This window comes from Bos taurus, chromosome 12 (assembly GCF_002263795.3).
Source record: "Bos taurus isolate L1 Dominette 01449 registration number 42190680 breed Hereford chromosome 12, ARS-UCD2.0, whole genome shotgun sequence".
Taxonomy (NCBI): Eukaryota; Metazoa; Chordata; class Mammalia; order Artiodactyla; family Bovidae; genus Bos; species Bos taurus.
The window spans coordinates 50595531-50612054 of NC_037339.1; the positions used below are offsets into that span (position 1 = coordinate 50595531).

General features: G+C 38.9%; 1 protein-coding gene across 5 annotated transcripts in view; it reads left to right on the top strand.

Moving 5' to 3' along the window:
* Positions 1–4194: 4194 nt before the first annotated feature.
* Positions 4195–16524, top strand: part of UCHL3 (ubiquitin C-terminal hydrolase L3) — a 49099-nt gene continuing 36769 nt past the window's right edge. The window contains exons 1-3 of one of the 5 annotated variants that reach the window (XM_059892040.1): positions 4195–4266; positions 4382–4393; positions 15402–15530. In XM_059892040.1, coding sequence (XP_059748023.1) covers positions 4225–4266; positions 4382–4393; positions 15402–15530 — 183 coding nt within the window. In that variant the 5' untranslated portion in view covers positions 4195–4224. 5 annotated transcript variants of the gene reach the window in all.

A 16524-nucleotide genomic window follows, 5' to 3' on the forward strand; every position in this document is an offset into this window, starting at 1 on the left:
CAGATCACATGGCTGAACTCAAAGTCAAGAAGTAGGGAGATATACAGTTGATTCTCATTATAAAGCAACCACGAACACTGAGTTAGTAAATGCCGAACCATTGCTCCTCACGGGAACAGGTTAAGTTCTTGCAAGCCTCTGGTCACGTTTTAATCAACCGATCGATACATTTTTATGTATATTTTTGTTTAAAGTCACCACATTTAATCTATATTATTGATTCATTAACACTGATCCCAGGGCTAACAACACTGTAACTCATGCCTGAAGGAACTTACCTAATATATGTATTTTCTCTACAAGGCATGTCACAGTCTTCCTGTGTGTGGGAATACAAAACAGCACATGAGCACAATGCTTGGGGCCATTCTATACAGTCAAATCATCAACAAAAAGCACAGCATTGCAAATATACATATATATGGCATGAAATAGACTGCAGAAAGCATACATTTCCAATACAAGACTTCAAAGAAGATGGCAGAGCACAGACTTGCTTGACCTCAGCTGGGAACTCAATATTTTTGCTACTCCAGGCATGTCTGTAAATGACCTTGAAAGTGACATGCGTAGCGATTTGGTGGTTACAAATACATGTAGACAAATAGATAAACCAAAACACAGAATCTATGAATAATGAGAATTGACACTACTTTGCTCTAGTGGAAAACACTTCAATGTTATATGGCAAAGGATATAGATAAAGGAAGAATTTAAAAATGGGGGCCTTACATATATGTATAACTGAATGACTTTGCTGTACACCAGAACAGAACACAACATTGTAAATCAAGTCTACTTCCATTAAAAAAAAAAAAACCCCAAACATGGGGGCCAATAATGCATCATGGGCCCCATCTTAGACTTACTGAATCAAAGTTTGCATTTCATATTCCCCAGGTATTTGTACGCACATTCAAGTTTAAAAAGTATTGGCCTTATGGATACATGCATGCATGCCAGAGGCTGGGAGTTAAACCCTACAAACTTCAGAGGCTATTACATGAAGTTTTTATGGGTCCAAAGGCCTAGGGCATAAGAGGACAACCTCTCCATGGTGAAGGATTGGCTATTGCACCCTGCAATTTCTCTTAACAGGCAAAAATGGAGCACTTGGTGGGTTTCTAGCTTTTGGAGGCAGCAAATGCCTAATTTGGGAATACAGGTGTAACACAGTTACGGGTGATATGGCTGGCTGCCAGTTGGAATAGGTCCCTAAGCAAGACAATGCTCTGGAGCAAGGCCATGCTGGAATGCAAGCTGCCTTCTGTTTGACCCTATGTCTCAGCAGATCCAATGGCACTAGAGAGGTCCATGCTGCTGGGAGTCCTAGACAAGCCATAAAAGGAGAGTCAGAGTGCAGGACCTCACGATTTCAGAGCAACATCATTCCCCTGACAGCAAGTCATTTGAAAAACAGCCCCTGGCATGCCACTAAGAGCCTGGCTGTGCAACTGAAGTGATGATGCAACTGTGGCTGCTCACCATGAGCTAGGCATCACGGATTTAACAACTCACAGCTGGGTGAATACAGCAACAGTCTCTCAGATAGATAAGGAGAATGGGGACTCTTGGAAACTCTTGGAAGTTGAAGAATGGTGGCCAGAAGAACATAAGTGGGAGAGCTGGAAGTTCCCCAAGCAAGGCAAACTCAATGTGATAATCTTTTCCCCACTCCCTAACTGCTCATCTTCCTGCTTTCCATCTCTTGGGTGCAGCAGTAATACACTCTATCCCAGGTCAGATCTCTGGTGTCATTAATGACAACCACGGCTCAACAGAAGGATACCCCCTTCCAAGAGAATTTCTTTAATCTGTGTCTGCCCCTCTATCTCCATGGCTACTGCCTTAGTTAAGTCTCTCATCATTTTACTCTGGCAAATTTCCCACCCTGCTTATTTAACTTCTATGCAGAGTACATCATGAGAAACGCTGGGCTGGAAGAAGCACAAGCTGGAATCAAGATTGCTGGGAGAAATATCAATAACCTCAGATATGCAGATGACACCACCCTTATGGCAGAAAGTGAAAAGGAACTCAAAAGCCTCTTGATGAAAATGAAAGAGGAAAGTGAAAAAGTTGGCTTAAAGCTCAACATTCAGAAAATGAAGATCATGGCATCTAGTCCCATCACTTCATGGAAAATAGCTGGGGAACCAGTGGAAATAGTGTCAGACTTTATTTTTGGGGGCTCCAAAATCACTGCAGACGGTGATTGCAGCCATGAAATTAAAAGACCCTTACTCCTTGGAAGGAAAGTTATGACCAACCTAGATAGCATATTCAAATGCAGAAACATTACTTTGCTAACAAAGGTCTATCTAGTCAAGGCTATGGTTTTTCTAGTGGTCATGTATGGATGTGAGAGTTGGACTGTGAAGAAAGCTGAGCCCTGAAGAATTGATGCTTTTGAACTGTGGTGTTGGAGAAGACTATTGAGAGTCCTTTGGACTGCAAAGAGATCTAGCCAGTCCTTTCTCAAGGAGATAAGTCCTGGGTGTTCTTTGGAAAGAATGATGCTAAAGCTGAAACTCCAGTACTTTGGCCACCTCATGCGAAGTCATGAGAAGAGTTGACTCATTGGAAAAGACTCTGATGCTGGGAGGGATTGAGGGCAGGAGGAGAAGGGGACGACAGAGGATGAGATGGCTGGATGGCATCACCGACTCGATGGATATGAGTCTGAGTGAACTCCGGGAGTTGGTGATGGACAGGGAGGCCGCGAGGTGTGCTGCGATTCATGGGGTTGCAAAGAGTCGGACACAACTGAGCGAGTGAACTGAACTGAACTGAAATTTCCCACATTACTGAAAATAGTGTTTCTGCATATCTGATTATTCCATTCACTTCTCAAATATTTATTCGGCATCTACTGTATATCAGGCATTGGGTTAGGCTTTGGGGAAAACGATGTGAAGAATAAAAAAAAAAAAGACAATACTTCAGGCCTTACGGAACTAAAAGCCTGAAAAGAGAGATGAAAATCCTTCTTAAAATCCTTCAGAGGTTCCCCCTTATTTTCAGGATGAAGCCCTGATGTTTGGACCAGCTGAAAGTGAACGTGTTAGTCACTTAGCCCTGTCCCACTCTTTTGTGACTCCATGGACTGTAGCCTGCCAAGCTCCTCTGTCCATGGAATTCTCCAGGCAAGAATACTGGAGTGGGTTGCCATTTCCTTCCCCAGGGATCTTCTAGACCTAGGGATCCAACCCTGGTCTTCTGCATTGCAGGTGGATTCTTTACCATCAAAGCCATCAGGGAAGTCCCTGCCTATCTCTCCAGCATCACTTCTAACCACTGCCCTTCAGTCTTGCAGGCTCTGTAGTCACCGTGCACACTCTCCCTTCTTCAGAGCACCCTCCTCTCTGAATGGCTAACATCTACTTTTTTAAGGGCTCACTCTAGCTGTCCACTTCCTCCAGGAAGCCTTCTGGACAATCCCTTCCCCCTTTAGCTGTCTTTTTCTGTAGTTTCACCCACCTCATGCTAACATTATCACACACGTATCACATGTACTGTGATTCTTCGTTCTTTTGCCCACTTCTTTCACACTATGGTAATCTCAGCTTATTGTATCCAACACTTAGTTACGGCGTCTGATTCATAATAGGTACTTGACATTTTTTTGTCAAAAGGAACTGTATAGGTACATACAAATATCCCCCACTCTGTAACAGCAGGCAAGGCCAAGACATCAATTCTGTACCGTGGTAATGGAGCTTCTTGGCATGACTCCGTCACTCTCTGGCTGTGGGGCCTCCTGGTGGGCAGTGCCCGGTTCCTTCCTCGATGAATAAGACTCAGCGGCACGCCCCCTAGCGCCTCGGGCTGACTCTGCAGGAATGGGAGGGAGCCGGCAAGCACGCGGTCCTAGACTCGCGCTTCGCGCATGCGTGGCACGCGAGCGGACCCTTGGGCTCGGAAGAGTCCAAGCGTGAGGGGAGCGAGCTGTGGAGCGAGCTAAGATTATTTTCCCTTCTGCAATAGGAAGCTGGCTCCTGTTTTTTAATCTCTCATCGTATCTTAACTTAAAGTTTAAGCCTTGAATTATGGTGCTATGTGGAGCGAGAAATAACCTAGTGTGTCATTAAACTTTTCTTAGTCTTCGGACACCCCTCCCGGGGGGCGCAGGTTGGACAGTGCCAGGTCAGGGCCGCGGGGGCGGAAGCGGCGGCGGCGACGGCGGCGGCTGTCAGAGCTGGAGAGCGGCCGGGCGGAGCGGCCATGGAGGGTCAACGCTGGCTGCCGCTGGAGGCCAATCCCGAGGTGAGCGCGCCTCCAGTCTCGGCCTAAGGCCGCGGGCAGGGGCGGGGGGAACCGGGCTGTTGCAGCTCGTCCCGGGCAGTTTGTCGCTAAATCGTGTTCTCTGTTTCGTTTTCAGGTCACCAACCAGGTGAGTGAGGTGTCTTGACGCTTGGGACCTGGGAGCCCCCACTGGCTGCCTACAGCCCCGCACTCCCTTGGAGTCTGGGATTTAACTTCGTGCGGGTCCCTCTTGCTCAGCTTTAGGCGTGCTTTTTTTTTTTTTTTTTTTTTTATGGCCGCCTCCATCCCACCTGGTTCCTGGAAAGATGCTCCCAGCTGTCTCTGGTCCTATTCCCCGTCATCACGTTTCCTGGGATTTCGGGGTCAGAGGTTTGAGGGACATTCACCGTATATTCCTATTTCTCTTCCCTCTAAGTCTTGCCTCCTGCTAGTGCCGAATCCATAATTGTCCCACCCCTATACCTTCCAGGTGACTAATTTCCCTACAGTACCTGGCTCTAAGCTTTGTAAACTCGCCCACCCAGTCCTTGTAATTTCCTGAGCCACCTGCGCTGTGAAACCATCAGTCATCTCCTGCCCCATCAAGTCAACTTCTCTTTCTTACCACACCCCCTTTCTCTTCCAGTTCCTTAAAAGTGGAATTCAATTTTTTATGCCATAGGAAAGCTCAGTTCCCACGTCATCCTTTGCCACCTTCAACTCTTTAAATTCGTTTGGGTGTTGGATGGGGAGGGAAGAGTGAACCTCTCCCAGGCACTCGATTAAAAGGACAATAAGTACTACCAGGTATAAACTTTTTCTTTGCTTAGGTGTATTTTGTCTTATCCTCTTTTTCATTCTCAACGGCAGGTTTACTTTTAACTGCTTCCTTATTTTATCATATGCTACAGTTTTCCACCTCCTTAACTTTCCTATTCATCACCAAGGAATAATGATTCATTATTTTTGGTACTTTGTTAGTTTTTGGTTTTGAAAGGTTGTAGAAAATTCCTTATATAAAGAAAGCAGATAGAATGCTTTCTCTCGGGGTGGTCAACAAACCCTTTATTTTTTAATTCAGCTTTATTTTGCATTTTTGAAATGATCATTCGTCCCTCAACTTTTGTTTATTTACTGATCTAGAAATGTACAAAGCTTGGAACACAGCATATATCTTTTGTTATTATCAAGGTGGCGTTTCCAATCAGTGTTAATTTTCTTTTGTTTTACCCGCTTTGGCGTTTGTTGTTCATTTCCCCCTACAACATTTTGATGCTTTTGTTAAGAAAAATCTTGAGGCCAAAGAAGTTAGTATTTCCAACTTCTGATTTAGTGCCATAGGAAAGAAGCATATTTCTTTCAGACCTAATCCCTCAATTTTTCTGTAGCTTTAGTGAAAAATAAATTTGCCATATATCTGGACCCTGTTCTGTTCTATTGATCTATGTGTCTGTTTGCATTATTGTAGTTTTATAGTAAGTCTTGAAAATACATAGTATGAATTCTCAAACTTCACTCCTTTTCAAAATTGTTTAGGCTGTTTTAGCTTCTTTGTCTTTCAATATAAATTTTAGAATCAGCTGAAAAGCTGATGGAAAGATTTGTGTAAATTAAGAAATTTATACAAAAAATTCTGCTGTGATTTTGATGGTGAATGTGTAAGTCTGTAGGTACATTTTGGAGAAAATTAACATCTTAACAGTATCGAGTCTTGCATTTCATGAAGATAGTGCATCGCATCATTTGTTTGGGTCTTTGATTTCTTTCAAAAGTAGTCTGTTGTTTTAGCATGTTGGTCTTGCACTTTTTGTTTGTTTATACCTAAGTATTTAATGACTTTTTGACACTACTGTAAATGATACTGTTTTAAAATTTTATTTTCCGGTTGTCTATTGCTGTATAGAGAAATAGAATTTATTTTTGCATATTCACTTTGTAGCCTACTGCTGTGCTAAATTCACTTACTTTAGTGGCTGTTTTTGGTAGATGCTTTGGGATTTTCTAAATAGACAGTCATATTCTCTGTGATTAGACTGTTTTATTTTTCCCTTTTCAGTCTGAATGCCTTTTATTCATTCTTATTGCACTGTTTAGGACCTTCAGTACAAAATTGAGTAGAATGGAGAGAGAGAGGACACCCTTGTCTTGTTCAGGATCTTAGAGCAAAAGCATTTGATCTTTTGTCTTTAGGTATGTTAGTTGTAGGGGTTTAGTAGATATTTTTTTTATCATGTTAAGGAATTTCCCTTCTGTTCTGAGTTTGCTGAGATTTTTTATCATGGATCAATGTTGAATTTTCTCAAATGGCTTTTCTGTGTCTTTTGAGATTATCGTTTAAGGAAGAAATAATACCAGTCCTACAGAAACATAGAAGAGGGGGGCCACTTCCCAACTCATTTTGTGGCCAGCATTCCCAGGCAAGCTATAATAAGAAAAACTGCAGACTAATATCCCTCATGAGCATGGATGTAGAAATCCTCTACCAAATATTTGCAAAGAGAATGCAGCAATATATAAAAAGGATAGTATATCCTAAGAACTGTTTATTCTGGTATTGTAAAGCTGGCTCACTATTAACTATCAACAGACTTAAAAACAATCATTTTTAGACAATATTGTTACCTTAATAAGATGGAAGCTTTTATAATTGGAAACTTAGATCTTGGTAGACTATGAAACCCATTCACTTATTCACATCAATTAAATAATATTTGGGGGACACCTTTTGGAATACCAGGTATCTGAGCAGGAGCTGGTTATATTTGGTGATGAAAACATTTATGGTTTTCTGCTTTTCAGTCCTTTGGGAAGACAGACAATAAACAAGTAATTAAAAAGAAAAGAAAACAGCGATTGTTATAAGTGCAGTGGAGAAAATTAATGGTACTGTGATGAAGACCATCAGGGAAAACATTTTCCCTGAATGGTGACAGGAGGCCATTCTGAGTGACATAAACAGAGAAAGATATTATTAGTATATGATAGTACAATTTCTGGCATGCTTTGGTGTGATTACGTTTGTTTTAAATTTATTATTTAAAGAAGTAATGCACATTTAGTGGGAGAATGGAGAAGTATCTAAAAATTGATTAGCTTTAACCAAAATTTTTGTAGTTGTTTCTTTATTCTCTTTGTGTTAGTGGCAGAACTGAGAATCTAAAAATGAATAGAAATTGAATTAGCTCACAGCCACAGATTAATCCCAACAACCATATCCATCCCCACCTTTTCTTATTTCCTCAGTTTAATGGAACCCTAGCCTTTTACTTACCTTGGTTTCACTCTGTTACCATTTGGTGGTTGCATTGTACTCAGTGTCAGCAGACACTGTTTAATGTTGACTAGTTTGTATAAGAATGATTAACACATGTCAACTATATGAAGATCATTATTAACTGTTGCACATTAGTTGGTAACCACATGTCTTGGTAGGTGTGGTAAGTAGTAATTTCTTTTATTGCTTACTGTGCTGTCAATCTCTTCTCAGGATATTTTGTCTTACTCTAGGTAGAACTTACCTAGAATAAAATCAGTTCAATGACAGAAAGAAAATCATTTAAAAAACGTAAGCTCTATTCTGTTTATATATGCATTTATAGAACTGATAGCTTGAGGCCAGTGTAAAGTTACAAGTAATTAAACGTCAGGAATTATAACATTTTTTACAAAGACAATTCTGTGCTATGGGCAATCATAGCATTTATTTTTATGATCACACTAGATTTTTATCTTGATTATGTTTTGTGATTTGAGTATTACATGGCCACAGTTTATAATTTTGAATATTGTTGTGTTTTAGACCCATTGATTTCTGATAGGACAATTTCCTAGAAATATTCCTAATTGTGGATTTTATTGAAGAGGCCAAAAGTGAAAGAAAGTGAAAGTCATTCAGTTGTGTCTGACTCTTTGCAACCCCATGGATTATACAGTCCATGGAATTCTCCAGGCCAGAATACTGGAGTGAGTAGCCTTTCCCTTCTCCAGGGGATCTTCCAAACCCAGGGATCGAACCCAGGTTTCCTGCATTGCAGGCAGATTGTTTACCAGCTGAACCCCCAAGGAAAGCCCACTAAGAGGTTGAAGGAAAAGAAATTTACTTTATTATTGTATTTAGTTTAGTTGCTTAGTGTTGGAAAGAGAATTAGAAGTCATGTGCCGGATAGTTGCCATGAACGTGCAAACATTTGTTAGTTGGGGTTTCCCTTCTTGGGAAAAACATACTTGTTACCCTGTCCTCCTCTAGCTACTATCTCCTTTCTGTTTCCCTTCTTTGTAAAATTTCCACAAAAAAATTGTCCACAGATGCTCTTGCTGCTTTTATCTGCATATTTTTCCTGTATTCACTCCTATCTTCACCATTTCACAATAACTACTTTTCTCAAGTTTACTGATCACCACTTTGTCAGATCCAGCATTCACTTTTCTCTCACCACTTTCTCGATCTCTCAGCAACACTTGGTAGAGTACCCACTCCATTGGCTTCTGTGATAATTCTGCTTGCCTCCTATTTCTCTGACTGCTTCCTAGATTTGCCATTGCTGGATCATCTCCCTTCCAATTCCTCAGAGCCTTGTCTAGATTGCTAATCTTTTCTGTTGTAGAGCATTAATATCATCAGCTGTCACATGTTTGATCCCGTGTTCCTCCCAAGTTCTGACTTCTGTACAGAATTGGAAACTAATATATTCAGCCACCACTTTGATATCTCCATTTAGATATAGGTATCGGAAGGAATGATGCTAAAGCTGAAACTCCAGTACTTTGGCCACCTCATGCAAAGAGTTGACTTGTTGGAAAAGACTCTGATACTGGGAAGGGATTGGGGGCAGGAGGAAAAGGGGATGACAGAGAATGAGATGGCTGGATGTCATCACTGACTTGATGGACGTGAGTTTAAGTGAACTCTGAGAGATGGTGATGGACAGGGAGGCCTGGCATGCTGCGATTCATGGGGTCGCAGAGTCGGACATGACTGAGCAACTGAACTGAACTGAACTGATCTCAACATGGCTGAAAAAGAAATCTGGATTTACATTCTCTCATCTCTCCTCCAAATCTGCTTCCCCAGTCTTTTCAGGGTAGTGCCATTTATCCAGTGCTCAAGTCAATGTCATCGATTGTTCTTCACCGCTATACTAATTTAGAGAGGCCATTCATGTATTGATTTTAATTTCTTTGGTTTGAATCTCTGCTCTAAGATCATGAGGAGTTATCTAACCTCTTTGTACCTCAGTTTCTTAGATTCTCATGGGTGCTAAATTGCTTCAGTCGTGTCCAGTTCTTTGCAACCCTGTGGACTGTAGCCAGGCTCCTCTGTGCATGGAGTTCTCCAGGCAAGAATACTGGAGTGGGTTGCCATGCCCTCCTCCAGGGGATCTTCCCAAACCGGAGATCGAACCCAGGTCTCCAGCATTGCAGGTGGATTCTTTACGATCTGAGCCACCAGGGAAGCCCAAGAATACTGGGGGTGGGTAGTCTTTATGTCTTCTCCAGGGGAACTTCCTGACCTGGGGATGGAGCCTGGGTCTCTCCTGCACTGGCAGGTGGGTGTTTCACCACTGGCGCCACCTGGGAAGCCCTAGTTTATCACCACCTCTCCTGATCTTGCAAAATTGTAAGGATTAAATGAATTTTTCTTTTTTCATAATCTTTCAGATCCAATGATCTGCAGTTCTGGTAGATTTTTTTCAGAATCTATCCCAAATCTGCCCATTCTGTTCATTTCTACTGCTGCATCCCAAGCCACTGTGATCCTTAGTCTGAACAATGCAATATCTTCCTAACTAGTTTTTCTGCTTCTCCATATGCCACCCTAAAATCTGTTCCCAGTGTTTACCCAAGGAGATTTTATAAAAATGCAAGTCACAACTTGTGTTTCCCTACCTAAAACACTCAAAACACAAAACAGCCTTCCGCTGCTTGTCCTTAGAATACATTCAGGCTGCTTACTCTGACTTGATGGGGAGGTATTATCTACCTGTCTCCCACTTTTGCTGGGCTGCAGCCTTTGAGTGCTGAGCCTGTTACTGCTTCAGTCTTTGTATAGCTCATCCTTTGCTTGAATCATTACGATCTTAGTTATTTCATGGCTGATTCTTTCTTGTTGTTTGTATATTAAAGTTACCTCTTCAATAAGTCTTTCCTGATTATTCAGGTTATGTCCCTTCCTCCTCCCACCATCCACCCTGAGTCTCCACTGATGTCATCTCTTGTTTTATTTTCTTCATAATACTTAATCACCTTGTGAAATTATCTTGTTTTTGTGTCTGCTTGTTTATTGTATGTATCCCACCCCTAGCATGTAAATTCTGTGAGAGAAAGGACATGTCTGAAGAACTGAGAGTGGTGTGTGGCCCATAAAGGGCTCTCAACAAATAGTTATTGGGTGGAAGAATGACTAAATCTTATATAGCTGCTTTTGTGCTCCAGAAAATCTTTCTTAAGATTACCTTTAATGTGGTCATGAATCTTTTGCTTGAATATTTCAGTGACAGTATTTTATCTCTTAAAGTGGTTTAGTCTTTTTTATTATAATGAGAATAATGTATAATACATAACTAGGAGAATTATATTTATATTTCTTTATATTGAAACAAAATCTGCTCTTCTGTAACTTCCTCCAGTTGTCTGTCATCCTCCCATTGAAATCATGCAGAGTAAATCTAATTGCTCCTTTGTGATATTACTGAAAATATTTGGGGAAAAGGATTATTATAAGTCTTCTCAGAACATGCCCAGATTCTCTAGCTGTGGTGTCTTCCAAAAACTTATTATTCCTGGTCACCTTTCCTTGAGCCTGCTTCCTGTTTGTCGTCATCCTTCATAAAATAGGCCTCTCAGAGCTGATTCATATTTCACTCTGCATGGTTTGTGTTGAAATAGTGGATTACTACATTATCCTGAGTAATCCAACTTTTAAAGCAGATCAGCATTGCATCATTATTTTGACAGTTGTGTAGTCACTCCGTATTGAGCCTGCAGTGACGTAAACTTAAACTCCCCTTTTTTCGAGTCCCTACATAAAATGTTTTTACTATTTCCCCAGTCCGTACTTAAATAATTTTATTATTCTTTGTTTATTGAATACCTATTAAAATTCATTTTACTCATTTCCAGACTTTAGGAACCATTGTTTTCTCATTTAACTCTTGGTTATTTTCCTAGTCCTAGTAACATCCAGCAGTTACTACTAGTATATTTTTACTAGTGCTGGGATCACACAATTACTGGATAAGTATAATTTCTGTCATAACCCAAAGGATTAGTAAAGTAGTAGTGAGGCAGAATATATTGCTGTTCTGAACTGCCCATTAGAGATCAGAGCAAGTGGCTTTAGAACAGATTTTAAAGGAAGGTAGATTTAATTTTTCTCTCTTTTTTACATATATGTAATCAGAGTTTTTGCTAACCTGACTGTCACCTAAAGAATAAGGAGGAATTCATTAAAAATGACAAGGAGAGGCTAACAGTTTTTCCGATAGAAGTCCAGTTCACATGCAAAAACAAGGTAAGCGGTGGTTGTCAACCCTTCGAGAACTGGAGGAGAGTTCATTTTGGCTGTAGTTAGAGAACCAAGTACAAAAAGATACTTCAAGGCGTGAGAGACGGGTAAATAAGTACCAGAGCGTCCAGAGCTGTGTGTGGCAGTCCTGGCAACATGACCTTGCAAAGTCACAGAATCTCCCAGGCTCAGTTTTCTCATTGGTGAAAGGATGTAATGAAACCTCTTTTGCCAGTTGCGGTAAAAGTGAAGTGCATTAAAGCTCCTAGCGTAGTTTCTGTTACAGGATACTCTCTAAAAATGTTGACACATAATTTAAAGAACTCTGCATCTAGTGGAAATACTCTCTTTGGCCCAAAGACTAAAAAGAATGAGTTAACCAAGATCTTTTGGGGCACATAATCTATGTTATTAATTATTTTTCTTGATAAGCCAAACATTAGTGGCATTATGAAGATTTAGTGAGCTAATCAGTCAGAATTTTAGTTATTTTATTATCCAGTGTTTAAACATTAGTTTAAACATAATAACATTAGTCCAGAAGACTGTTAGCGGTTATAAATCCCGTTATTATACTTGATACAAACAGGATGTTTTCTATTAATAATTGTGTACAGAGGTCTGTGCAAGTGCCTGTAGCTCGTGGAATACTTTGTGAGTAGTCTGAAGAGAGTTTTTTGGAGTAGTTTTACTACTGGTATTTTGTTTTCTCTCAGTTTTGTAAATTTAAAGAAGATGCATGTGTATCAGTTCTGTAGATTTTATCTTAGAAACTACATCCAACTAGTTTGGAAAACTAGTCATTGGAAAAATGACATTTTTTGAAAATACTGGAAAATAAAAAGTTGCGTTCATCTTATTCATCTTTTTAATCTCATACCACAGACACTCAAGTTATATTTATGGAACCAGCAACAAATTTGTTGAATCTGTCCACACTAGTTGCTGTTAATATTTACTAATTTAGAGAATTTCTTTTTAATCTTTCTCTGTTTTTGATTATCACACTGCAGGTAGGTTCTTTTTTTTCTTTTGATAATAAAAGTAGAATACCTCTGTTATTTAAAAAGTGAGAGGTTAAAGTTGAAAGCCTTTTTCCTCACTTTTTTTCCACTGCCCGGAGGTAGTTACTGTAAACAGCTGCTTTTAGTCTTTTTGTTGGGCTTTCCTGGTGGCTCAGACGTTGAAGAATCTGCCTGCAGTGCGGGAGACCTGGGTTCCATCCCTGGGTTGGGACGATCCCCTGGAGGAGGTCATAGCAGCCCGCTCCAGTATTCTTGGGTTGGCTACAGCCCATGGGGTTGCAAAGAGTCGGACACGACTGAGCGACTAAGGACAGCACAGCATTCTTTCTGTGCTTGTGATGACTTCCTGGGCGAGTCTGACTCATAACAGTATCTGCAACAAAGGTTGCATTGATGTACCTCATGTATATTAATTAAATTGAACTTCTGTTTATCAATCTTATTTGATTAACTGTGAGTAAAAAGTTAAGGAGAAGTATGATTCCAGTTAAATTTTAATCATTTTCCTATATTTAATTTAATCATTAATGTGTCCTCAGTCCAGTACTTAGCATTCTCACTACAACCTGCCGCCTTTGGAGCTTGGTAATATTTATACTCTTCAAGGTCATTTGCCAGTTTTGTCCAGGTTTTTTTCACTAAAATGTTTAACTGTTACTTTCTGTTTACAGCACAGATGTGAAAATTTACTGTCTTACATGTACATTTTGTTTTATAACTTTGTAGCAATATGACTTGGGGTTACATAAAATTAACCAATAAATTTAAATTATCTTATGAGGGTTTACGATACTTTTCCTTGACAGTGTGCTTTTTAGAGCTGTCAGTTCTGTGCAGGCAGTATTTGGTATCTGGAGTGTGTGGCGCTGATAAATAAATGCCTGGTTTCAGATTAGAAGCCAAATGTATCTTTCCTACCTCTTTAACTTGGCACAAATGAAACCAAATATATGTTAAATATTCATTATTAACACAGCTTAACAGACATATGCAGACATAGAAATGACTAGATTAAAATGGAGATAGAGTTTTCAACAAATTCAGCAAATTTGTTGCTGGTTCCATAAATATAACTTGAGTGTCTGTGGTATGAGATTAAAAAGATGAATAAGACATAGTTCATTCTCTGGGCTCTGCAGTCAATTTTAGTCCTTTTTTGGTTTCTAGATAGAATGGAATATTGAGGAGAGCAAAGACTAAGAATTTCAGAGACAGTGGAGAAGGGAGAGGAAGTAGTTTGGAATACTTTGTTGAACTTTATTAAAGTCTGGAATCATGAATAAGAATCAGATGAAGAATTGGTGTTAGCTAGAGGAGTCTGTTGATTTTTCTGGCTCCAGACTGTTGCAGAGCATGTTAATGAATCCATGGATGTTGAGCACATTCTGCCAAGAGAAGTTTTTAAATTCAGTATGTTTCTTATTAAACGTATCAAGGACATTATTTTTGACCAACCATGTTATCATTAATGTGGTTAGTGTTTCTAATTAGTGTTTCTTCTACAAGCCAAGAGATGGAGGGATGTGGACAGTGGTCATCCTTTCATCAGGAAAGTCGTTTCTTGGAGAACCTGACTGTGAGATGACTAACACTGTTCATGTAATAATGCATGGCTTCCATTGGTTTTGCAAAGTCTCATTATCATCTAAGTACCTGTGATTGTTCTTCAAGGAGAAATACCCAAGGCACTTTTTTATTTTTAAATTTCACATAATGTTAAACCAGTAGATACTATAATGTATTCTTGAGGTAAGGTGTAATGATGCATTTTTAATACATTTCTTATTTCCTCTGCTCCTTTATTTCTGTCATGTAAAATTTATTTTGTGATGGTGCACTTTTTAAAATCACCAATTTCATTCCATACAGACATATGAGTTTATTGTGAAATTGACTTCGTTCTCATTATCATGTTCTTTTTCTCTCTGCAGTAGATTAGGGTCTGATATTTTATTTCCCTGTGAATTCTCCAAGAGTCAAGAAACCACTCCTCTTTTGTTACAGTTGTTTTATCAAATGTAAGCGAGACGGTGAAGTTGAGTAGGTGTCATTGTGTACTGGGAGTCAGAGAGCCAGTAGGTGACTTTATATCAAGCACTTTCTGGTATTCACACAATTCACTTGGACTTTTTTGGCTTTATATACTCTTTTGCTCACTGATAAAACTTATGATATCGATCTAACATTTGTCTTTAAACCTCAGGCATAATTTTTTATAATTAGAATAAACTATGCTGATTTACTACTAAAATAAGTCTTTATATACTAGAACTTAGATGCATTTCCTTAAAAATCAAATGTTGAGAATGAGTTTTAAGATATCAGCCAAGCCACGTTGTATATGTTTGGTGAAGTCCTGGCTGTTCAGTCCCAAAGTAATGGATTTTGTGGGTGGGGGCAAGGAGTTTTGCTTAATATGTTATAAATTTTAAATGTTTGTTAAGTGAATGAATAAATTGCTCTCTTCTCACATAATTCATGAAGAACCTGCTTACTTTATTCTTATTGAACATCAGTAATATTTGTACCTTCCATTCCCTTTTGTGTATCAGATACATAGTATATACACATTGGTTATTTCCCTGTTTTTTAAAAAAACTTTCCCTATTTTTTTCCTCTTTTCCCAGTTTCTCAAACAATTAGGTCTGCATCCTAACTGGCAGTTTGTTGATGTATATGGAATGGATCCTGAACTCCTCAGCATGGTTCCAAGACCAGTGTGTGCAGTGTTACTTCTCTTCCCTATTACAGAAAAGGTAATTGTTAAGTAAGAGAGTTTCTGGGAAATGCAGAGTTCTTTTTCAATGTTGAGTTAAATCTGTGTTCTTCTTTAAGAACAAATAACTCTATTCTTGCATAAAATGAGGAAATCTAGGAGTGGGAACATCTTAAAAATCTAATTTCATTAAAGAGATGTATTTAGATTTTGATTTGTAGATTGACAGAGAAGCCCTGGGTCAGTCTTTTAAACTTGGATAGTTTTTTTTGTTTTTTTTTTAATATGGTTAATATGCCTCACCTGTTTTGATGTGACATTTAATCACATTTTGATGTATATACTTTAGAAATGGATAATCTTAAATCTGTCTTAGAAAATATATGAATACAGAATATCTATTCAAATTAGTGAAAATTTGTATATAAAATATGTAAAATTTTTAAACACACACATACATATAAACAAATCTTTGTTTTAAGGAAGTAAGTATAACTAATGACATGGGTTACATTATTTTCAGAAAAAACTTGATTTGGGTGGAAATCTTTAAGCTTAAAATACAGTTTAATCGGCAGATTTAGAATGTTTTGGGAATTCTAAATAGCTATTCTTAGATCTCTGTATCCAAATTCAGATCTCTCTATTTCAGCCTTTCTTCTAGAATGATAATCATGTAGATGTTGGTATTATGGAGCCAGAAATTTTAAGCTCATTTTAAAATGACTTTGAGACTATAGCCTTCTGATTTTTGTTTTTAAACTTCGAGATAATAGGATGAGCTCAGCATTGTAAAAAATGAAGTAAATGCTTGGGAAGATGTGAGAGAAATGAGTAAGTATTTATACTTACTTATATAAGTAGAGAATATAGTGGCATCTGCCACTTTTTGGTCTCTCTTACAATTTGGTAGATCCCTCTTTCAGCTCATAATAAGTGACATAATAAAGTCACAGAGGATATCTATGGATATTTTAGGAGCTATAAAGTGTTTTAATTTAGAAACTGATTATGTAGTTGTGAATGGCTTCAGC